Genomic DNA, 24,477 nt, shown 5'->3' with positions numbered 1-24,477 from the left:
GAGGTGGTAGTCAGGGGGTGTGAGGGCCCAGGTGGTGTTCTCAATGCCCCCACTGAGGGGAAAAGTTACTTACAGGACAGTTCAGCAACTGGCTATAGAACTGGTGTTGGCAACAGGGTTTGGGGCTCTAAGACCATGGACCCTCTTTGCAAATCAAAGACTGCTTGGGAGAGAAGGGATCCAGCTCACTAAGCATGGCAAAGGTATTCTTCCCAGTACTAATAGCTGACATTGTAAAAAGGGATTTAAACTAAGAATGTTGGGGAAGAGAGAGAGTAACCACTTTGAGGAAGTTATGGGCAGAGTTGAGTAAAGGGCATGGGGTGGTGTGACAGGAAGGGATCACAAAATCCTCAAAATGATGGTCAGCCTCAGCCTTCAGATGTAAACAAGGAAGTGTCTAGAAGGCCCCATTATGGAGAAATCCCCCAAACCTGTCTAGAAAATCAACACACAGGGATGCCTCTCTAAATTGCCCATATACTAATACAGTATGGCGAATAAATATAATATAATTGCAGAGCTACAAACTCATTGAGACTATGGATATGAGGTGGGATGGCTCCCATGACTAAAGTGTTGTAATGGAAGGATACAGGCTTTGTAGGAGGGACAGGCAGGGAAGATGAGGAGGAGAAGCTGCTCTCCATGTGACAAGATCAGCTGGAGTGCATGAAGCTCCGCTTGTGATGAATGACTAGCTGACCAGAGTTCATGGGTTAGGATTAAAGAGGACAGGTACAGATGACATAGTGGACGTCTGCTACAGGCCAACTGACCAGGTAGAACAAGCAGATGAGGCCCTCTATGGACAAATAAGAGCAGATTCATGTTCACAGGCTCTGGTTCTCATGAGGGACTTCAACCACTCTGGTATCTGTTGGAGGGACAATGTAGCAGGAAATAACAATCCAGGTGGTTCCTGTAGTGCCCTGTTAACTTCCGCCACATGATAGAGGAGCCAACAAGCAGAAGTACTCTGCTAGACCTCCAGCTTGCCAAGGTTTTGTTAGGAATGTGAAGGTCAAAGGCAGCCTCAGTGTGGCAGGTATGCTCTACTTCTGCACTTGGCGTAAGTCTTGTTCAGGCTTATGAACCACAGTAGGCCTCTGTGCCTGTTCCTTGAACTGGACAGCTCATCAATAATAGAGCACCAGGTGGATGCTCAAAGCCATGAATAAAGGGTGGCACTCCCTTAAAGCAGGTACCCACTGAAATCCCTCATGGGGAAATGATGGATCACTTCAGAGTTCAAGAACAATACATTTAGGAATCTTTGACTACAAGCCAATTACTTTATCTTATAAAAAGAGCAGCTGGAGAAAGCCTATTTGAGCTCTCCAGGGATCACAGCAAGCTGTAATCCTTGATCTCCCCCTGAGCTCAGACGTCTCTCATGGTACCCCTGAGGTGGAATGTCTTTCAGGGCTGATTCCTTGAGGATCAAAGCTCATCCACAGACACACACTGAGAAGGGTGAGTAATTCACCCAAAGGGGGGGTGGAGAGGGGAGGGAGTTTGCAAGCGTGCAGTTGAACTTAGAAACACCTAATACCCTTGTACTAGGTCTTGTGTGAACTTTGCCATTCTCGAACATTTAACTAAGTTCCTGTTTCCATTAGAGCAAATTCTGTTTAAATCACTGTTTTAAACTGGCTGATGATTAAATGCTGATTAAGTGCTGTTAAGAATCATACAATCTATTTTTTTTTTTTGATTTACCATAAGAACATAAAAAATTGCTGTTAAATCAAAGTTGTGTAAAAAATCTATTTGCATCAAACCGGTGTAGTCAGCAGGATTCCAAGTAGTATCACAGAATGCTTACAAAAGCATGATATTTAACCAAACCCCACACCTGGGGAAGAACAGCCCCAGGTACCAGTATATGCTGGGGGGGCCAACCAGCTGGGAAGCAGCTTTGCAAAAAAGGATCTGGGGGTCCTGGTGGATATCAAGTTTGTGGCCTTGCCACAAAGAAAGCTAATGGCATCCTGGGCTGTGCTGGGCAGAACATTGCCATCGGGTCAAGGGAGGTGATCTTTCCCCTCTAGTCAGCACTGGTGAGGCCACACCTTGAATGCTGTGTCTAATTCTGGGCTCATCAATACAAGAAAGACATCGACACTCTGGAAAGAGTCCAACAACAAGCCAAGAAGATGATTAAGGGAATGGAGATTCTTTCCGGTGATGGAAGGCTGAGAGATCTGGGACTTGTCAGCCTAGAGAAGAGATGGCCTGGAGGAATTCTTTACTGTGTGGCTTACAGAGCACTGGATCAGGCTACCCGGGGAGGCTGTGGAGTCTCCCTCCCTGGAGATCTTCAGAAGCTGCCCAGAGATGGTCCTGAGCAACCTGCTCTGGGTGTCCCTACTTGAGTGGGGGCAGCATGGATCAGATGACCTTCTTAGGTCCCTTCCAAGCCTAAGCCATTCTCTGTGAAAGTTATGCAATGGCATGGGAACCATGGTGGGTGCACAGTGACTCTTTGGAACATTGAGCTCTCAATTAATAAAGAAAAAAAATGTTTAATGACAGCCATCTACTTGCATAGCCTCACATCCTCTGCTACACTTCTCCTATGTATGCCTACTAGGAAGTTTGGCAAGAAGTCTCAGGAATTAATTTTTGACGGGTTACTGATATTAAAGCCAAGATCATTGTATTTCCTACATAAACTAAACATTATTAGTCTGGAAAAGTTTTTACAGATCTGCATTTATCATCCATGTGCTGTCAGTTAGAAATTAAGGAGGTTGCATAATTGTGAGCAACTGTTTTCAGTCTTAATTTGACCCACTGTTTGAAATATTTTTTTAACATTTTTTGTGAATGGAAACAGTCATAACTTTTCTTAGTTTGCACAAGCAAATGCTCCAAGTAAAATGAGTTATCTTGCCATTTATTTTATACTGCAGAATAAAATCCTTGGAAGGTATTCTTGTACTTGGTGACGCAAGTCTATCCAATTTTTTTTTTTTGCACAGTTTGGGTCAGGTCATTTACTCAAGTAACTCACAGTGGAATGGGATGTGTTCAGAGAACAAAATTTAGTTTATGACCAAAATGGTCAGCAATTGTCTGGACTGTGAAATTACCTCCAATGCTAGGGAAAAAGTATTTGTAACTAAGTGCCATTAGGAAGTTGCTGTTTTGAAGACTGATTGATGTCTTGGTAGCAATGTCTAAAAAGGTATCAGCTGTGAAATTGTGTCATCTTCCGTGGTGCACACAATTAGTAGTCTCATCTTCTCTTCCAAAAGGGAAAAATAATATTAAAGAATACTGTTCAAATTAAAAATATATGTTAAAAAGTCTCAGGTAAATGGCCCGTATAAGCTTGAATTCATTTTAAGCGTGTCATACTGAACAACTAGCATAGCCGGGCAGTTCATCACATGTCGCTTTGTTATTTTTATACACTTCTCACATTAATCATAGTCTCTTAAATTACAAAAGTTATTTGCTCCAATCACCAGAGAAAACTGCAGGTTTACCACCACCAAAGCCTGACAGGCCATCTCCAGTGGTGTTGTTTCTGAACAGCAGCAGGCGCCCATAGGGGAAGGACCATGTACCGCAGTGCGGCCACATGCTTCAACAAAGGATTGCACGTCTTCGTTTGGGAGTTGTGTGGGGGGACACAAGTGTCTCAGAAACATCAGCTCATTCTCTAGTTGACTTTATTATTTTATTAATTTTTTATTTTATATCACTTCTTAGAAGTACATGATGATCCAAGCTACACCCACAACACTGCATTCAAAACTCTGGGTGGGGGGGAGGCCTGTGAAAAACGAACGCAGTCTCGTGTTTTCATGTTTCTTTTTCCAGATTTCTGGTTAAGGAATGAAGAAAGGCTTGAGATTTTTATTTCACTTTTGTGATATATGGAGTAATAATTCGTGTCAAGAAGATGGTTGATGTTAATAAAGAAGGGGGAGATGTGGGAGTGTGGCCATGGGGGTCGACAAGCCCCATGGTTGGTCCCATCGGACTCTTAACGATGAGGCCATCAGGAATGTAAAGAGTTTAGGGGGAACAAAGAAGGGTGATTCAGGAGACGCCATGCCGTCTCGGGTTGCTTGTTCTCCCACCGTTAAGGCATGGAAGTTGCTGGGGGTTTGCTGGTTGCCGGGCGAAGTTGTTCGACCAATGAAGAGTTAGCAGAAAAGGACTGCTGTGGGGCGAATGGTATAAGAAGGGAGCCTGTCCTCAGTATGGGATGTAACACATATATAATGAAGTTATGTCATCAATAAAGAAGCAGCAGTTACTGATATAGAACAATGAAAAACACTGAGTAAACTGTTAAAATTTATTGTTTAATGTTATATGATAACCATATTATTAGCGTGGCTTCAAGGGTTAACGCAACGCAGGAAAACACGGCCTCGCATAAGTTAAGTGTCAATCGCATTTTGTTACTTTCGGGAACCTTGTGGAGGGCAGAGCATGCGCAGAAGAAGAGGGAGCCGGTCGAAGCCGCCCGTGCGGTCTGGACGAGATAATTATAATACGAAGCGGGGATAGGTCATACATATGTATAGGCGTACTAGGGTTTCTTATGAATATGTAAAAGCAATGTTCTATATATTTAGAAAGTTCGACGGTTGTGCGTGTTGGTAGAGCACGCAGCGCTGTCTACTTGCCTCTTATAAATATTACTAAATTCAGATTGAGTTGTATCTTCATTTATAACACTTTTCACTCCTCGTAATTATTTGCGTGTTCCCAGCGGTCCCTCGACAAAGCCCACGAAAACGCTGACGAGCAAAGTCAACGCCAAGCTCAGAACAAGTCCACAAACAGAGCTGGCGGGGCCGCGCCCCGCCCTGCCGCGAAGGGAGGAAGTTTGGGCGTCAGCGCTCGCCGTAGGCGAAGGGCCGCCACCGCCTGGCGCTTCCCAGCGAGGAAGCGGCGGTGGCGGCGGCAAGCGGAGGCCCTCTCCTTGCTCGCTGCGGCGCCCGGGGAAGGCGGAGGAATGGCGGCTGCCCCCGGCACGGCGCGGAGCCGCTTCGTGGTGGTGGGCGGAGGCATCGCGGGAGTCACCTGCGCCGAGAAGGTGCAGGCCGCGGCCCCGCCGCCACAGCGCGCATGCGCGGGACCCCAACCCGGGGGGGGGGCGAGGGCAGTTACTCGGGGGGCGGCGCCATCTTGGCCGCGGGGATCGGGGTGGGTGGTAGTCGGTCGGGGGGCGAAATGCCCGTAGGGGCAGCGGGTCTTCAGCTTCATACAGTGATTACGTAAGCGTTCTGTGTCTCCCCCAGCGTTTTACAAAAGTTTATTCCTTTTAAAAGAAACTATTTTATAAATGAGTAGTGAGCACTTAGAATCATAGAGTCATTAAGGTTGGAAAAGACCTCCAAGATCATCTGGTCCTACCACCAATATCACCCACTAAACCATGTCCCTAAGCACCACGTCCAACATTATCTTGAGCACCCCCAGGGACGGTGACTCCACCACCTCCCTGGCCAACCTGTTCCAGTGCCTGACTGCTCTTTCTGAAGAGGATTGTCTCCTCATTTCCAGCCTGAACCTCCCCTGGCACAACTTGAGGCCATTCTCTCTAGTCGTATCACTAGTTAACTTGGGAGAAGAGGCCAACCCCCAGCTCCCCACAGCCTCCTTTCAGTTAGTTATAGAGAGCAATAAGGTCTCCCCTGAGCCTCCTCAAAGCAGAGTTGTACTACAGCATACTCAGCTGTCTGCCAACACTTGCCAAGAGGGTAAAACTGCTTTGCACGTATTCTGATAACAGTTTATGAAGGCTTCATAAAGAAGGGGTTAAACCTTTGTATCATGAGAAAGCTGGCATTCTGTATGCCAGTCGAGAGGTCAGCAGCTCAAAAGATAGCTGTGTTTATAGCCATCAAGGACTGTACCATGAGTAGGAGGAAATTTGCTGTGCTGTGCTCCTTGTCATGAAAGCAGTGCATCAGTTTTTATGGAATCCATGCTTAGGGCTGCACACCTGTGGAGATTCGCCGATCCCTTCAGCTTTCCCTGAGCTCAAAAACTCTAAAAATCGCTTTGTTCACTTCTTGTTTTCAAGGTTTTTGGTGTTTTCAAAGTAGCAGTAACTGGAGGGAGTTTTGAACCCATAACATGGAATAAAATGATGTAGATATTAGTTCAGCGAAAAACATTCTAGTTGTCAGACTATAAAGCAGTATAAAAATTGTTTCAGATACATCGGTTCTCTGGTGATGAAGTGATATTATTTTATTTCTGACAATCTCGGGCATTTTATGTAAAACAAATGCAGAATAAATTACAGGGGGAAAATGATTGTTCTTCACCTGTATGGAATGGGTTTGGGTTTCTACCACTTACTAGTTGTTCTTCCTTTGATTTTTTTCACAGTTGATGCAATATGTGGGCTCTAATACTACAGACAAATACTGTATTAATATGAGTTATTACTTAAAAATTGTTTAAACTGTTCACAGAATTAAGGGTATTGTGTATCCTTGAGTGCTTGCAAGAATAAGATTTGGGTCAATATTTAATATTCCAGGAGACTGTGTTTGCCTGGAGGTAATATAGAATCATATGTAATTGGTGTGACCCTATTTCACAATACAGGTTTTTCAAATATATATTTGATGTATATAATCTTTAAGATTGCTTTAAAAGCGACTCAAGTTTGTTGTTTTCTTGATAGCGTTTCAGCAGCATTAATGCCAGAGTTAGGGGTTCATTTCCTTCCAAAGCTTGTAGTGAGTACCCCACATAGAGTCACAGAGTCACTGCTCTGTGAGCTCACCTCTTTTCTTATGCTCTTTCCTTTCCCTTAAGTTTTTTTTTCACTGATAGTTTTTTTCTTTTTTTTTTTTTTTCCTGGAAAACCCAAGTCAGATTCTTACATGGTGACAGAGACTTGCTTCTTTATTTTTTTCATCTCCATTAAAAATGGCCCGGCGTGTTCTGGAAGGAGTTTAGTGCGGTACATCTATAGCTGCCAGCAAGCATGAAATAAAAGGGGAAGATTGAATGCAATCTTTCTCAGTCCTGATTTTGAACAAGTAAGATTCCCTAGAACACAGTAGTGGCAATAAACAACTTCTCCATCATACTACATTTCGGGTATGTACTTACATGATGCCTTGTGGTTCAGGCTTCTCATGATGCTAACTGAGAACAGTCATTGTTTCAGGTCTGTCTTAAAAAGTTCACTTAGAATTAGGTACTTTTAAAGTACATTTCAAAACAGCCTGACAGAATGTCTTAAAAGTTTTTGAGCTGTTGTTGTAAGTTTGGGGACGTGGTGCTTAGGGACATGGTTTAGTGGGTGACATTGGTAGTAGGGTGATGATTGGACCAGATGATCTTGGAGGTCTTTTCCAACCTTAATGATTCTATGATTCTATGTCTTACATAATTTCCACTTTCCATGTTTATGTTGCAACAGTTCTTTCCGATTTGTGATGATTTGCATGCGTACATATGTATGGCTGAACTTAATTAATATTCTATCTGGCAGATTTCTAATTTCAGTATTTTCACAGAATCACAGAATCATCTAGGTTGGAAGAGACCTAGATCATCTAGTCCAACCTCTGTCCTAACACTAACAAGTCCTCCACTAAACCATGTCACTAAGCTCTACATCTAAATGTCTTTTAAAGACCTCCAGGGATAACCACTTCCCTGGGCAGTCCATTCCAATGCCTAACAACCCTTTCAGTAAAGAAGTTCTTCCTAATATCCAACCTAAACCTCCCCTGGTGCAACTTTAGCCCATTCCCCCTTGTCCTGTCACCAGGCACATGGGAGAATAGACCAACCTCCACCTCAGATAAAGAATGCACCAGCCTCAATGACACTGAATGAAAATTTCACACAACCACTCAATCGTAGTAAGAGGGGGGTGTAAGCATTAGAGCATGTGTAAGTGATGCAGAGGACATGATGTCAGTCTAAAAAAGTCTGAAAAACATCTGATGATGATTACCTAATCACATGCTGTCTGTGGCATTCTGAAGTTTTTCTGAAGCTTGTTTATTACGTGCAGATGGGAGCAGCTGCAGAAGCACATCGTGCTATTCTATTGAATGAACTTGTCAACCTTTCTTTTTTCTGTCAGTATAAAGCATACAGCTGCAATAGTTAGGAAATACGTATTAGGGATTCATGCTATAAGGTGTGGATTACATAAAGTGTTCACATAGCCTCACTAAATTCATTTTTGGTTTTATGCCCAGAGTATGGCCATGTTAATCTCCCTTAAATCAACAAGATTTAAAAACTTTGACCTTCAGATTACTGTGTTAGACTCCTTGTATCGGAAGTACAAGGATATATGCTATTCCCTTTATAGCTCAGTTGCACATGTATGACACGAAACACGCTTCCTGGCAGCTTATACAGCCATTCTGTTAACATGTAGAATACAGGTGACAAGGAACTGTGGGTTTTGTCAGTGCCTCAGAGATGAGTGGTTTGTACTTGAAGGAGGTTTTTTATATGCTGTGGAAGAGCAATGCAGCATTTAAGATGGAAATTCTTCACTTTGGCTTGGGGCCTGTAAGAGTTGTGTGTTGCCTATAACACTCTGAAGGTGATAATCCTCTTAGCAGTTCAGTAAATTACATTTAAAATAACCAACAGGAATCAATATTTTCTCTGTCAAAATGAAGTCTGTGAACAATTAGTCACTGGTACTTAATAAAAAAAGTACTTCCAGCAGTTGGGAGTCTCCACAAATCATGTGATCATAGTCGTCCTCTAGTTGGTCTTCAGAATATTGTGAGAATAGTCTTTTGAATAGTCATTTTTACAGTGACGGCAGTTCTTGAAGCTGTATTTGTATGTGAATGAATTAAAATCTTGGGACTCCAAATTCAATTTGTTTCAGTCATTCTGTCTTATTCTTCCCTAATCTTGAAATAGCAATTACGGTTCGATGAGACTAATGTAAGGTAGCAATGCATATTACTGTTCCCCAATAATTTTATTGTCTTTAAGTCAAATTCTATGGATTATTTGCTCATCATGATTTCTGTTTCTTTATAAGTTGGCCGTGGAATTCCCATCAGAAGACATTTTTTTAGTGACAGCTTCTCCAGTTATAAAAGCTATAACAAATTTCAAACAGGTAAGAGAGCTTTAATTTTTGTTATGGTAATACCTCTTCAGAAGTTTGTACATGTACAGAAAATTTAGAGTCTAATCCTGAAAATGTCTATGATTATAAGCAAGTGCTTGTGATTGTGTGTTATTTTATAGTGGTTCATAATTATATTCACAATATTGGTGAATAAGCAAAGATTGAACTGGGTACTTACATGATTGAAATGCTTACTGCATTTCTACTGAAGCTTTATTACACTACTTTGTTAATGGGAATTTTTTCCCCAGAATACCCATGAGAGGAAGGTGCTTGCATGGAGGAACATAGAATCATAGAATCCTCGAGGTTGGAAAAGACCTCCAAGATCATCTGGTCCAACCATCACCCTACTATCAATGTCACCCACTAAGCCATGTCCCTAAGCACCACGTCCAACCTTTCCTTAAACACCCCCAGGGATGGTGACTCCACCACCTATCTGGGAAACCCGTTCCAATGCCTGACTGCTCTTCCTGAGAAGAAATGTCTCCTCATTTCCAATCTAAACCTCCCTTGGCGCAACTTGAGGCCATTCGCTCTAGTCCTATTGCTAGTTATCTGTGAGAAGAGGCCAACCCCAGACTTCCCACAGCTTCCTTTCAGGTAGCTGTAGAGAGCAATAAGGTCTCCCTTGCGCCTCCTCCAGACTAAACAACCCCAGTTCCCTCAGCTGCTCCTCATAGGACTTGTGTTCCAGACCATTTATAATGTAATGTGTAACATTGAGTTATTCTATCAAAGTTTAACAAGCAGAACAAGTAGGCCTTAGAAATGCACCAGGTAAATTAAAAAGCAATGCTGCCAATTCTAATAATACAAACCACTACAGCAGTTATTGCATCCATCAGGGTAAGTAGCTTTAGAATGAAAATTCTGTGTATTACTTTGACTCTACCAGGGATGTGCATGATTCTGTACATAAAAAAGTACTTTTAGCAGTGTCACAAGAACATGTTTGAACACAATTATGTTGTGACTTCTTTACCAGAAATGAACTTAAAACATTTTGTTGCAAATTTCAGAAGTAAACATGGATAAATTATTCATATTTTCAATCTGTCTCTGATTCCTACAGGTCTCCAAAACGCTTGAGGAATTTGATGTAGAAGAGCAACCAAGTTCCTTATTAGAAAGACGATATACCAATATTAAAGTTATACAGTCTGGAGTAAAACAATTGAAAAGTGATGAGCATGTAAGCTACTGTTTTCTCTGTTTCACTTAAGTGTGCTTTTTCAAGTTATTAAAAAATCAGATCTAAGAAACACTTGAATGTTTTTGGCGTGAAATTCTGTTCAAGAACATTCTGGTTATTAAAACATAAGTTACTAAAATTAGAGAGAATACCTGCTGACTTTAATTTCACATATCACATGCTGTTGTTCAACTAGAAATATCTACAGAGGATGTAAATATAGATCACAAATTGTTTGTTAATTAAGAAACCATATCTTCTAGATTTAATTCTTTGACACTTTAGATCTATGGCATTGCATACTTGATTGGAATAGGAGGGAAAACTGTCAATGAAACCAATATTGTATACCAGTATAGGTGTCAGAAAATTTCTAACCCTTAACTGGAGGTCTCTGTGATTCCTAAATTACTGCTTGTTGCTACAGAGACCAAATGGTAACAACTTAATGGTGCGCAGAAAATGTATTCTCAGAAGAACCAATATTTCCAGCATTTCTTCTTTTTAACAAGAAAAATGTTGCAAGTATGAGCAATGTGCAGGTCCTATTTAGAGTCCAATTCAGCTTGACATATTTTTTTTTCATTTCAGTGTTTATCAGAAATTCACATTCAGATTCTGAACTGTTCTTGCTCCTTTTAAGTTGCAGAGCTATGATTTCAGTCAGATTGTAATGCTGTTAATGTTCTGAATCCAATTATATTATTGTAGCCTCATTATTACATTGTTTTATTTTAGTGTCTATGGACTCCGGTATTTCATGTATGTGGATTTGAAGGATCTTTTGCCTGTTATCCCCAAATCTTTAAAAAGTCCCTTTGTGCAAAAAACACTGTAAACTAGTTAGCTTCTAATCTGGAAAAAAAAAAAGTCATGTTAAGCTTTAAATATTGGTTGCTGCAGAATGATGTAGCTTGTTTATTGCCTACCCTTTGCCTTTAGCAAAGAACAGAATTTGCAGAATTTCTAAACTGTATTCTAGCCAGTCCCTAAATAACCCAACTCTACAGTTGTTTAAGTGTTTTGAATGAGATTCTTAATTGCTGTTATATAGTAGTGCATAGGTCTACATCTATTACTGGGGTGGGGGGGACATGAAATCACAGAAAACTGATTATGTCAGCACAGATAGTGAGTAGAGAGTGCCACCAAGAGGTAGTCTTAATATTTCATCTGTCTTTAAGCATACATGTTCCACCTTATTGGTCATAATGTATTGTATACTTAGACTTGTAAGTTTGTAGTGAGTGTAATGCAAATAAAGTAACACATAATGAGAGAATGAAAGCTTGCTTTTTTTTTTTTTTTAAGAATCTACTTACAGCTTTTAATATCTTCAAAATAGCTTAACATTAAGAAAAAAATAAAAGATAATGTTCTCTTAGATGTCTCCATTAGTTCCTTCTTTCCTCTTAATTTTTAACAGAAAATTTTCACTGAAGATGGGAAAGAGTATATGTATGAAAAACTTTGCCTGTGTGCTGGAGCAATACCAAAATTAATTTTTGAAGGAAACCCGTATGTATTAGGAATCCGGGATACTGACAGTGCACAGGTAAATGCTCTTTGGACTTACACTTATAGAATATATTCGTGCTTCTGATGCAAAATAGTAAAAATGGTTGCGGAGTGAAATGTAGAAACATAAGGTACTGGTTTTTATTATATATCCTTAAATAAGAACATTTTCAGTAACAGAGAAATAGCTTTAAAATAGCATTAAATAATTAGTCACTAAATTTATTATGTTTATAGATGGCTCATAGTGTCTGTAACATGAAAATCTGGAACAAGCCGTGTTTGTTCTTTTGCCTTCCAGGCAGAAGCCAATTTGAAAATGTAAACAGGAGGTAGGCACCAGTAGAAACTTCCTTGAAAAGGTGCATCTAGTGAACAATATGAAGGGCTGCTTCTCACAATGAAAAGCTACTGAAGGACTGATTTCTTAGGGTTCTAGTGTTGCCTCTCTTTACTGTGCAGAATGGAGCTACAATTGTAGACAAAGATGTGGAAAAGTTTTCACATGACTTAATAGGCTAATACTTCAGTGTGGAAATAGAAAGTGAGGTTTGACTGCTATAGATCTTCAGATTGAGAGGAGGAACAGGGAAAGTAAACACTGATTCTCCATAACATGAGCACTGTAGTTCATCAAATGACAATAGAAAAGGAATACCTTTTCAAGCAAACTGAGGTGAAACTATGAAATTACTGTTGTGGTTTGTTTTGGTTATTAAAGCTTTACCTGAGGTTTGGTTTTGTTTTGTTTTAAAAAGGATAATCAAAAAAAGAAGTTGTATTGGGTTGTATTTCTTTTATTTCTCTGGACACTAAAATTTGATTTGGAGACTTATTTCTTTTTAAAAGTTTTTGGGGAAATAAAACTGGTTCTCAGATTTGCTACAAATTATTTTTTAAATTCCTGAATTATGATCAGGGATTTTTAAATTGCTAATTGTCTCTATCTGTGCTCTCTTAGTGTTGTACAAATTATTGGGGAAGTTTTACAAATTATGATAAAATTGGATTAATAGATAGATATAATAACGCTAACGGTCTTCAGAATAGAGAAGTGTTTTCTGGATTCTATTACAGGCTCTCTTGATTTTGCTTAAATGTAATTACTTCTGGCTCAGTTTGAGACTTACAAGGCTATGGAAATAACTTTAGCCTTTAATGTGCTAAAACTTCACAGGCTTGTGAAGTTTCTGCAACATATTCTTAGTATAAGTGAATGTATATGAGTAACCTGAGAAAATCAAAATAAAAAGACTGAGGGCAAGAAAATGCTAGAAAGGGTATATTTGATTAATTGGGGTTTAATTTTTTTCTTTTCTAATACAGGCTTTTCAGAAGCATTTGGCCCAAGCTGAGAGAATAGTAGTGGTAGGAAATGGTGGAATTGCACTTGAATTAGTGTAAGTAAACTACTAAGTTGAAAACATACATATGCAAATAAAATCTTTACCAATTTGATGTTAAATCTTGTGTGTGTGAGTTTGGGAGAAGGTTGATGTACAATAAAGTTATCGTTCTTAAGGTACTTAGTAATAGAATTTGATTAAGAACCATTTTTCACCATATGGTGGAACTTACTGTCACATAAAATTCAGAAAGTTTCAAAAGAAGCTTTAACATTCAAGATGTCAAGAATATACAGCATTTTTCTAACTTGCCACCAACAGAAATTTCTGTTTAGGATATAAAGAGCAATATTTAAATTATAAAACTTGCCTGATTTGTGGAGGCAGAAGAAGTAACAGGAATAGAGAGGCAGCTTATCTTGCATCCAGCCAAATTTAATTTGATAGAATTCTGAAGTGTCTTATGTGACCTTTGTCACAGGCAGGATATCAAGCAATAGGGTCCTACAGTCTGATAGATTGCAGAAGCATCTGTATTATACAATTACATAGTCTTGTTTTGCTTTGCGGGGAATCAGTTCTTGACTTGGACAGCTACTAAATTGATGATGACTTAATGATCTTGAAGGTCTTTTCCAACCTAGATGATTCTATGATTCTATAAATCATTCTCTGCAGTCTAGTTCATGTTCCAGGTAATACATCTTTGCAGTTTTTCTGATGGATACGAACAAGATCTGAATGCCTGTTGCCAGCAGTGGGCAGTCTGGACAATAAGACACGTTAGTTTTTTCATTGTGGGGAACAGGAAATACTAAGTATTATTATTACAAACTTAGCCTGTCTTTCCCTTCTGCCCTGTGTTCAGTTGAGACGTGATGGTGAGAAAGTATAAGCTGCTAATTTGAAGATTTTTTTTTTATGGTTTCCTTACGTGAATAGTTAGAACCTGTAGTAGATTTTATAGGTTTGAAAGTCTTGGATCCCTTATTTGTAGCTTCTGGAATTAACATTGCACAATTCTAATGGTCTTGCTAAGAGTCACAGATCCTTTTCTGAGTAGTCTGTCATTTTATCCGTTGTTTAAATGTACACAGGTATGAAATTGAAGGCTGTGAAGTAATCTGGGCTATCAAAGACAAAGCCATTGGGAACACCTTTTTTGATGCAGGAGCAGCTGAATTTCTTATTCCAAAGCTAACTGCTGAGAAACGAGAGACTCCAATTGAATGTAAAAGAACCAAGTATACAATGGAAGGTATGGTGTTTTAGTCTCCTAGCACTGCAGCAGCTGCATTTAATATTAAATATAGCCCTGAAATGAGTCAATTTAGCTGACCATAAATAGCTTACTATTGTTACCAGTGGAATTTCCTTCTTTAAAAAAAAAAGGCAATACAAAAACTCAATTAATGTAGACACCTGACAGCATGTAACAGTTAGCACATTTTGCAGTATTAGTTATCTTTATGTCTATGCCAAGTTTAAATTTGATTTTCGGTACTCAATCTGCTGAAGTACCTTCTCTATTATTTGACATATTTTAATGTTTTTCTGAATTATGTCAGCATTATGGAGGACAGTGCTGTCCCATACTAAGGTATCAGAGGACCAGATGAAACCTCACAGAACTTCTACAAATGCAATGAAGCTGTGTTCTTAATAGCAACAGTTAACTAGAACTGCATGAACAAATATTACACAAACATATATATGACCTATAAATTATAATAAAAAGAAGAGCATGATTCTAGACTTTAGGTTGGAAGAGTAAGTTTTAAAAGAGTCAGCCTAAACGTCACAAAGTGACACCCAATATTCTTCACTTGTATCATCATGTTAGAATTTGCAGCCTCATGCAGTGGAAGCCACGTAGTGCACATTTGGTAGCAGATGGACATCAGTTTCACTATTAGCACTGACAATAAGCAACTGAGTTCACAGCTGGACTCTAGAACTCCAGTGCCTCAGAAGCTGTTGGGAATCTCTGTAGCTCTTACAAGTCCATGCAGGTACCTAACGGTGCGTGGTTGGTTCAGAGGTGAGTAAGTAGTGAAAGGCATAAAACCAAAAGGTGGCAAAAATACTAGTTTGGAGTCTGATTTGTCTGCCAATTAACCATGTTTGGGACTTCACCTTACCTTGTTTGTTAGATGTTTTTGTCTTTCCTTTTGGCAATTGGATTGTATTTCTCTTAATTGGGAATCCTTCTTCTGAATTCTGTAGGCAGTGAAGTGGGTATGCTAAATCTGATATTCTCGATCTCTCTGTCTTCAGGAATGGAGAAAAAAGAAAGACCATTAGCAGCATCTGACAAAGTGGGCAGTGCCTTAGGCCCCGACTGGCATGAGGGCTTACATCTTAAAGGGACTAAAAAGGTATGGTCATAACCTTGCTTACATTTGTTTAACTGTTGCTTTAAATTGATAAGGATTACAGAATTTATGATTATGGAATATAACATTTAGGGTTATTAGAACAAGAAAAATAAGATGTGCTCGAACCAATTCTCTCGTCAGAATCACATAGGAAAAATGCTAACACAAATAGAATTGTTTTCTGTTTTAGGAGGGAGGTGATAAATCAGATCCACTGCCATGGTTTCATCAATTTCCTATTCATGTTGAAATAAATGTTGGCTTGCACATTTCTTCAGGACTGGTGTCAATCCTAGCTTTAAAAAGAAGCAATGATACCTCCGCTCTCTTAATTGTATCCGCCTTATGTGTATTTTAATATGTGAAAAAATAGGACAGTAGAATCTGTACAGAGGTACAGTTTCCTGTTACAGTATGTAATGAAATGCTAAATCACGAGTGCATACAAGCATTATCCTCAGATAGTGATCAGTTATAGATTCTACAGAGATGTCCTTACAGTACTAACTAAAGTACGTTCAGGATATTCACAGATTAATGGCCGTTAAAGACTGTGGAAATGTGGAAATGATATCTTCTTTTTCTCTTTTTACAACATTTAAAACCTAAAGTGATTATTGTTATCAGAAATTAATTCATGATAGAAAACTGAAGGATTTGAAATCCTGAAAGACAGGAAAGACAAATTGACTTTTATTTGTCTGTTCTGATAAGTTCTGTATTCCCTTTTTATAAACTCAGGGGAACTGGAATATGCTTTCTGGCATGCTAGAAAAATCTATAAATTGTCATGATATTTAAAGGAGCATCAGATAGCTGCTGAAAAAGCATGTAAGTTACTGCTTACTGTGGTTAGATCTATCCCAGATATGAAAGAGTGTGGGAACTTGGCTAATGTGCAGTGCTTTAAGATGCGATATATGGTAATTCTTTTTCACAGGTTAGTAATGCCTCAATTTAGGTGAAGGTGCATTTGCTATTAAAAACATTGTTAATCATTATGTTTATATTTTTGACAAACTTTCTTTAGTTTTCTCATAAAGTACATATTGAAAAACTATGTGAAGTAAAGAAAATACACCTACAGCAAGAATTTTTACAACTGCAACAGATGTCTTTGGCTTTTCCTAAGGAAGAGAAAAACGTAGAACCAGATGAGGGTAGGTGTGACGAAAAAAAAGTGTGCTAGTGCCGATTGGAAAAGCATGTTGAAGATGAAGCAATGCTAGAGCATGTTTGATCTTGATTGCTTGTGCTAAAGGAAATGCAGATTTGGAATACCAGTCCTTTATTTTTATAAATTAAATGGAGTTTTAGCAATTTATAGCAGTTGAACATTTATGGGCTACAATTAAATTACAAAATGCTATGAATCAGACCTTTCTTCCACAAAGTCACCTAACTACTTTGTGCGGAATATTTGTTCTTGTGGCAGCCCAATAAATGAGGGATTTGATTCAAGAAAATTCCAGAGAAAGCTAATAGTAGGGAACTAAGCTCCAAGTCCCATTTTCTGGTCCTGAATGAAAGTAAGAAGTGCTATAGGTAATCTCTGTGGGTATTATTATTATTTTCATAGCTAGTAAACTTGAAATCTCAAATCATTTTTCTTCTTTATTTCATGTCTTACCGTAAGACATAAATAATACAGTAACTTCTGTTGGTTACATTCTCAGGGCAAAATTTTCCACTTTTTCAGTGCTATGGCCTGTATATGTGGAATTAACTAATGGAAAAATTTATGGATGTGATTTCATTGTCAGTGCAACTGGTGTTGTGCCAAATGTCAAACCATTTCTTGATGGCAATAATGTAAGTATGCTGATTTACTTTGAAGTTTAAACTGTGGGATTTTTTAAGTAAGGGAAGAGGAATTCTTCCAACTGGTTTACATTTCTTTTGACGTGAAACAGTGATTTGAAAGGTTTTGAATGCACAGCATCTCAAAATAAGGTAGGTATGTTGATACTGGAAATATCTACTAGGATAAAAATGAATTTCATTAGTGTTCTTGGCTTGTTATATTGCTACTCATGATATATACACAGTGTATCAGTAGATACAATATACACTGTTAAGATTAAGTCTGTACAAAGAGGAAAACATTTCTGTAATTGGTGGTTAATGCGGCAAAAATGTAGAAGCATTTTTGTGTTAATTGTGCACCATACACTTGTCTTTAAAATCTTTAAATTTTCTGCTGGGAAGAAAGAATGCATTTCCAGTAGTCTTCATCTAGGAAAGTGAGGTTTAAAGGTGCTATTATTTATCAAGGGAGGTCACACGTTGAACCAAAACATGGTTGGTGATTACAGAGTTTGTAGCTGCCATGTGAATTTTCAGGCTTTGAAATCATTCTGTCTCCATGGTAGGATATTTGGTGTTTTGCAGTTTCTTTCAATTAGGAAGTAAAACACTATCCTCTGAATAAAGCAGAAGAAAATTATGAAAACATACACTAATGTTGAGCCATGAAATGTTTCAAGGTCTGCGTTATAAAGTTAGGAATTAGATGTTTGCAGTGGTATTTCTGGCCTATATGTAAAAAAATAAAAAATTAACTTTAAGACTAGATGTCCCTGCAACGTATTTGAATTTTGGCATGCTCTGTTACTTCCCTGCCAGGTATCAGTAATAATAATGTTGAAAAACTGTGCTGTGTTCTAAAAATAATACTTAATGTTTTGTGTCTTACCATGGAGCTCTTGCCACTCTATGTCATCTCATGTTAAATAATTTTATTCAGTATGCGATGCTACTATAAGGTATTTTTAATAGATGGAGCTTTGAATTATTTTAAAGGGTATGTGAAGGTCACTTGTGAAATGCAACAGTGATTTGTTCTTAAACTTGGTGAGAAAAAAATGTGTGGATTGGGAGGAAATTCTACTTTTGTAGGCTAATTTTGGTTTTGCTTATTTGAAGATTTCACAAGACTAGGGATAAATTCTGCAGGGGATTGGGTTGCGTTATAATATGGAGAATATTTTTATAGGGATGATGGCAAAAAAATACTTTGTTATGGCATTCTTCAGGGAAATCAGTTTCATTCCCTTAAAAATGAAGAATCCTGAAGACTGATGTTTGAATGTGTTTTTCTTAGGGTTATCAGTCTTTTCTAATTGAGTCAGATTAGATGGGAGAATGAACAGCCATAGATCATTTACACCAAATTCCTTTTTCTCTGTTGTTAAATGAAAAGCAGAAGAGCATCTTGCTGTGTTCCCTTAGTATTAATTCATACTTTATATCTTCAAATGTTTCAATTAAGCAGTAGTGGATTTACTGAAATTTTGTAGGGAAGTCTGCCATTAAAAAGCAAATGTGACAACCACTTAACATGTATAAAGTTAAATCACTCAGTTAAAATTACTACTTTTCTTCAGTACTGATCTGTGCAAATACTTAGTTTGCTATAGGTGAAGATGGAGGTCTTAAAGTAGATAAACACATGCACACATCCCTGCCAGACATCTATGCAGCTGGGGATATCTGCACAGCGTCGTGGGAACCTAGTCCAGTGTGGCATCAGGTAAATTATACAATTGTGTGCTCAGCAGCAATGCAATCTACAAAGTAAATTACACACTGTTACACAGATGGGAGAAAATGTTTAATTGAACTGGAAACCAGTAAGTAGACAATCCTGGGTGTGTTGATGGTAGATAATTTTATCTCTGTGGCTGAAAACCAAGTTGTTCAGCCTTTCTGACCGTAACAAAAATACGTAGTGGGCACTGATGAGAACAGTGAGCTTCATTCATTTTACAGTGACACATATCTGTGTATTTTTTTTTTTTTCAGATGAGACTGTGGACTCAAGCTAGGCAGATGGGATGGTATGCAGCAAAATGCATGGCAGCAGATGCTTTAGGGGAATCTATTGATCTGGATTTCAGCTTTGAACTGTTTGCTCATGTAACAAAATTTTTCAATTACAAGGTAAAGTAAATACACTCTATCAGTTTTAAACCACTGAGTAACACACGTATTGCTTGTTTATATTCACGTGCTAACACTGAGCAGATGCTTTAAAGGGGGAATGGTTTTAAACTAGAAGAGGGGAGATTTAGATTAGATGTTAGGAGGAAATGCTTCACTCAGAGGGTGGTAAGGCACTGGAACAGGTTGTCCAGAAAAGTTGCAGACGCATCATCCCTGGAGGGGTTCAAAGCCAGGTTGGATGGGGCTTTGGGCAACCTGATCTAGTGGGAGGTGTCCCTGCTCATGGCAGGGGGGTTGGAACTGGATGGTCTTTGAAGTCCTTTCCAACCCAAGCCATTCTTTGATTCTATGATATAATTCTATGATATTGATGAAACAGCATTCTCTATATAATAATTAATCTTTGATTTTCTCCATTCACACTGACTTTGAATATTGAAACCAAAGAGGACAAGGTACATACAGACATACTATAAATTTTAATTGGTGAATACCAGCTGATCTACTTCACAACTCTGCATATATTCTTATTTCATTATCTCTTTATGTATCTTACTTCATTAAGATTCTGCTCATAAAGAAATTCAATACAATTCAGCACGGTAATTGGATCATTATTGCTTTTAGTGATAACATTTCCAGGTGAAGGATTTTTAATTATACTGTAGCTCTGACAGCCAGTGAAAGGGGGATTTTTTATTTATATTTTATTCCAGGGGCAAGTATTTCCATGTTTATATCATTAGAACTGTTATCAGTGAAACTACTAAAAGCCACTGCAATGTTCTTATGAGTGACTTTTCTTTTTCCTTCTGTTAGGTGGTGGTTTTGGGAAAATACAATGCTCAAGGCTTGGGTTTAGACCATGAACTAATGCTGAGATGTACTAAGGAAAAAGAGTATGTTAAAGTGGTGATGCAGAATGGACGAATGATGGGCGCTGTGCTGATTGGTGAAACAGACTTGGAAGAAACGTTTGAAAACTTGATTTTAAATCAAATGGATCTTTCAGCCTATGGTGAAGATCTCCTGAATCCAGATATTGATATAGAAGATTATTTTGATTGAATGAAAACCCATTTCCATTTTGTATAAAGTTTTGACATTGATTAATGGCTGATAAAACTGATTCCTTGGGATTACCAGAAATCAGGGATAAGTGCAATTCCTTATTAAGATTTTGTGTTAATATTATCAATTTACTGAAAAGCAAATTAGGTTAATCTGTGTACAAGCACAGGAACAAAGGCACGTGAATTAGTATTGGCAGTGAATTTTGATGTATGTTAGACGAGAACACGAGAACAGGGCTCCAACACTCCTAAAAAGCAAGCTTTGCTATGCTGTTAAGATAGCACTGCATTTACCTGAATGCAGGGTAGCTTTCACTGTTGAAAAGAACTTAAAGCTGTATGTAATACATGTTAAATCCAGTGCATTCTTGCTTGGGGAAGAACTATTTATGATGTCCTACCATCCATTCCACTAGCATCCCTCCACTGCTCAAACCTTTGAGTACTTGCTGAAGGTTTCAAGTCTCTTCTTACAGCTGATTACACTGTCTCTTGCAAGCTGGCAAATATTCATGGCACAGGGCACTCAGAGCTCTTGCCACCTGGAATGTGGCTTACAAATATACAGCAAGCTGTATAATTTTTTTTTCCTTTTTTCCATAACTTAATTTCTAAAAGAAAAGTATTTTCTACTCAGCTAAATGCAGAAGACAGTCTTTGAACTATGAAAGCTAGGATGAAGTGTCCTTGAGATGTTAATTGAGAGCAGTATTTATTTTTTTTAAACTGTTTGTCGCTTCAGCTCTCTAGGTATTGTGGTAAAGCTGCACCAGTGCATCTTGTGTGATTTTCAGCTGGACCACTGCAGGGGTCCACTCCAAGGAAAGGCTAACACTGTACCACTGGTGGTTGTCACCTGCCTCCAGTGAGTGAACTTCCTCCACCTTGTCAGAATCCTGTGGAGCAGTTTGCTGCATCCAGCTTATTTGGCAGAGGGTACTGGCAGACTTCTAAATGCTGGAGAGCATAGCTACAGGAGCATGACCCTAAGTGCAAAGTTGATAGGGATGTTTTGCAGTCTCAAGGCTAATTGGTTTGCAGGGTTTTTGTCTGTTTTTTGTTTTTTAGATTTTGTATGGTTCCCATATCCTGATGGAATTCTTCACAAACAACTATTACCGTCACAAAAAAATGATGCAGGAGGATTTCTTGGCCACTTTCTGCCCTCTTCTTTTTTATACCATCTTGCGTATTGGTTCCAGGAAGGAATTTTTGGGGGTACTAAATTCAAATTTTACTTGTGGCAACTAGTGACAAAATATATTACTAAGTTGCCAACTAGGGTTTAAGATTTAAATTTTATTTGAAATAAAAATCATAACAGGCTACCTGGATGGATGTTTAGTTATACAAGATGCACCCTGGTAATCATGATATGTATGTACAGACTTGCTTAAATCAAGTTCATTCTTTTTTGTTACTAGTAATAATTCAGTGTCTCAGTTCCTAGGTTATAAAGCCCAACATTTCAAGCTATTCCTTAATGTAGTCCTTGTATTCCATAGTGCTGTTCATAGATGTAAATTGTTTCATACTTGATTTTGGTTTTGATCTGCAGTTGTTACTTGGGAGTTAAGATTTAGGTTTAAACTGGGAGCATTTCATTGTATGAAGTTGGCGGTACATGTTGGGATTTTTCCCAGAAAATCACTAGAATTATTTTGAAGAGAATGAGTGTTTAATTAAATTAATTAATTCAATTTTTGGCAAAGGGTTCAGTTAAATGATAGGTGAAACTCTAAGCTTCAGTCAAAAGATTATACCAGAAAAATAAAAATGAAGAGTTTATTTTAATTATCTGAGATATTTTTTTTTGTTTTAAAATATTTAAGTTGATACACATCTGAATGCCTGAACGTGTCCAAAATGAAACCAGCTAGACAACCAGAACCTAAGTTTATGAGTTTGACATCAACTTATTGATCATTGGCTGCTAAAATCTTAAAAAAAAAATAAAAAAAAAATCTAGCAAATAGATTATTCAGCCTCTTGTGCGCCTAACTAGCTCTTGCAGTCAGTAGCAGCTGTTGGGTCTTTACCACTATGGTAGCATAGTTACCTTTTTCTGCAAATACCAATGTAAACATGCATTTAAGGAAGTCAACTGCTTCTTTACTTAGCTTTATGTGTAGTAGAAATACATTCTCCTGCTGTCTGCAGCCCCTCTGAAATGGGATGCAAAAAAACGCTGTAACTGAAGATTTTCTTAAGTCCATAGAGATTGTTGAGGAGAGACTGTGACTCACAATGGCACCGTTGAGTCAGGAGGGCGGTACAGGTAGCTGAATTCCTCCATTACAGGTAAGGTTAGGCTTGAAATGAAAAAGGCTTCCTGGCGCACATAACACAAAGTAGGATTAAACCAATAAGACACTGATACATTTTAAATAATTTAGAAGATAATAATTGCATAAACGTACGTCTTTCTGAAAAGAAAGCATGTACTGAGCCCTCCATTGCAAAAGAAGTGAAGCTCTTAACATACACTGACACTTGGCTGTATTAAAAAGAATCAGCTTTTCTGGACTCTAAGCACTGCTTCAGGTTGCCTGAATTTGAGGCATGGGGTTTACTTATTGCTTAGAAAAGGGTATCACTTTCTTCCAGTCTATAGTGTATGAAAATGAACCTTTAACTATATAAAAAGAAAAGGTTGGTATTTACATTTGACTAATTATTATAAACATTTACAGAAATGTTCTGTGTTCAACAGCTACCTCTGAATAAGGCTTTGGTGGAGTAGATTTAAATCACTAGCAATCTTTATTTTCAGGTAATTTCATTAAGTAGGTAGCAAAGCTTCATCTGCTAACAATTCAAGGCTAGGGTTTGTTTAGTAAGAGAAGTTGAAAATGTTGCAAATAATACTGAGCAGCATGACCAGCCTTTTAAGGAAACAGCACTAAACTACTTCCAGTTCAGCTAGAATTGATGCATATTCAAACCAGCTATTTTAATGGCGGTAACAAGATACCCATACAGCTACCACTGCATTTTAGACTAGCAGAAAAAGTAGGATACTGATCCAAGCTGCAAGTGCAGTTCAGCATAAGAAACAAGATCTTGTCAAAGGTCATCTGCTGTAGGGTTTGGTGCCTTTAAATACATGTAAGATAATGGTGCTCACAAGGCTCTAAGTTGAGATCAGTTTCAAAGGAGTTGATGAGGGTAATTTCCTGGTTAATGAATTTACCCAACAACATTTTGTAGTCCTGGTATTAGTGTGTCAATATACCTCATTTTCTAGTTGAGGAGAAAGGGGAAATACGGAACCCTAGGGCAAAGAAAGGGCTAAATTTTCACTTGAAAAAAGCTGAAGTCACCAGAACTACAAGCTCGTGGGAGCTTAGCATTTACTTCTGATTGTCAGAGCAAATGAATCTGTGAATGAATGTTCTAGCCTTAGGCATTTGAATGCAACAAGAAAAGTGTTAAGATTTACTCAAGTTCTTAAATTTTTTTAACAAAGTAGTAAGCACATACAGTGTCTACTTCATTAATGGTAGCCAAAGAGTACAAAGAATCAGTGCAGTAATTTGTATTAAGTATTTAAAAGCACATAAAGGACATTATCTGTTGGCTCTTATTTTCAGCTTTCAAGGTATTCAAAGATACTTTTAATACACAACCATGACATTCGTATCTTTGAGCTTAAGCACTGCTTAAATGTTAAGCATAAACAGAACAGAAGCCCAGCAGTTGTTACCAGGATTGAAAGTGTAGACAAGGCTGCTCCTTCAGGCTTATTGTCTCAACCAGGCTATTCTTGCTGCCAACCCTGACAAATGCAAGTGGAACAGAAAGCACTAGTGCTTGGTAGCTGCAAAAGACTTTACCAGTTACCAAATACTCATGTTTTTTTTTCCAAATTCATCAAGGTAAGAATAACTCAACAATTCTTTTT

General features: G+C 38.3%; 2 protein-coding genes across 2 annotated transcripts in view; one reads left to right on the top strand and one right to left on the bottom strand.

Annotated features, from left to right (window-relative positions):
* Positions 1-4,842: 4,842 nt before the first annotated feature.
* Positions 4,843-22,367, top strand: PYROXD1 (pyridine nucleotide-disulphide oxidoreductase domain 1). The gene is made up of 12 exons (XM_080569417.1): positions 4,843-5,065; positions 9,023-9,103; positions 10,194-10,313; positions 11,740-11,868; positions 13,158-13,231; positions 14,275-14,435; positions 15,455-15,555; positions 16,586-16,715; positions 17,255-17,367; positions 18,965-19,087; positions 19,360-19,497; positions 20,320-22,367. The coding sequence occupies exons 1-12, from the start codon at positions 4,985-4,987 to the stop codon at positions 20,566-20,568; spliced, it is 1,500 nt and encodes a 499-aa protein (XP_080425543.1). The 5' UTR covers positions 4,843-4,984; the 3' UTR covers positions 20,569-22,367.
* RECQL (RecQ like helicase) overlaps positions 22,345-24,477 on the bottom strand; it is a 22,249-nt gene continuing 20,116 nt past the window's right edge. The window contains exon 17 of the transcript XR_013942419.1: positions 22,345-22,905. The gene's annotated coding sequence lies outside the window, so the exon portion shown is untranslated. The remainder of the gene's footprint in view (positions 22,906-24,477) is intronic.

Source organism: Anser brachyrhynchus, assembly GCF_964034855.1.
Source record: "Anser brachyrhynchus genome assembly, chromosome: 1".
Taxonomy (NCBI): domain Eukaryota; kingdom Metazoa; phylum Chordata; class Aves; order Anseriformes; family Anatidae; genus Anser; species Anser brachyrhynchus.
This window is presented reverse-complemented; position numbering and strand designations above follow the sequence as displayed.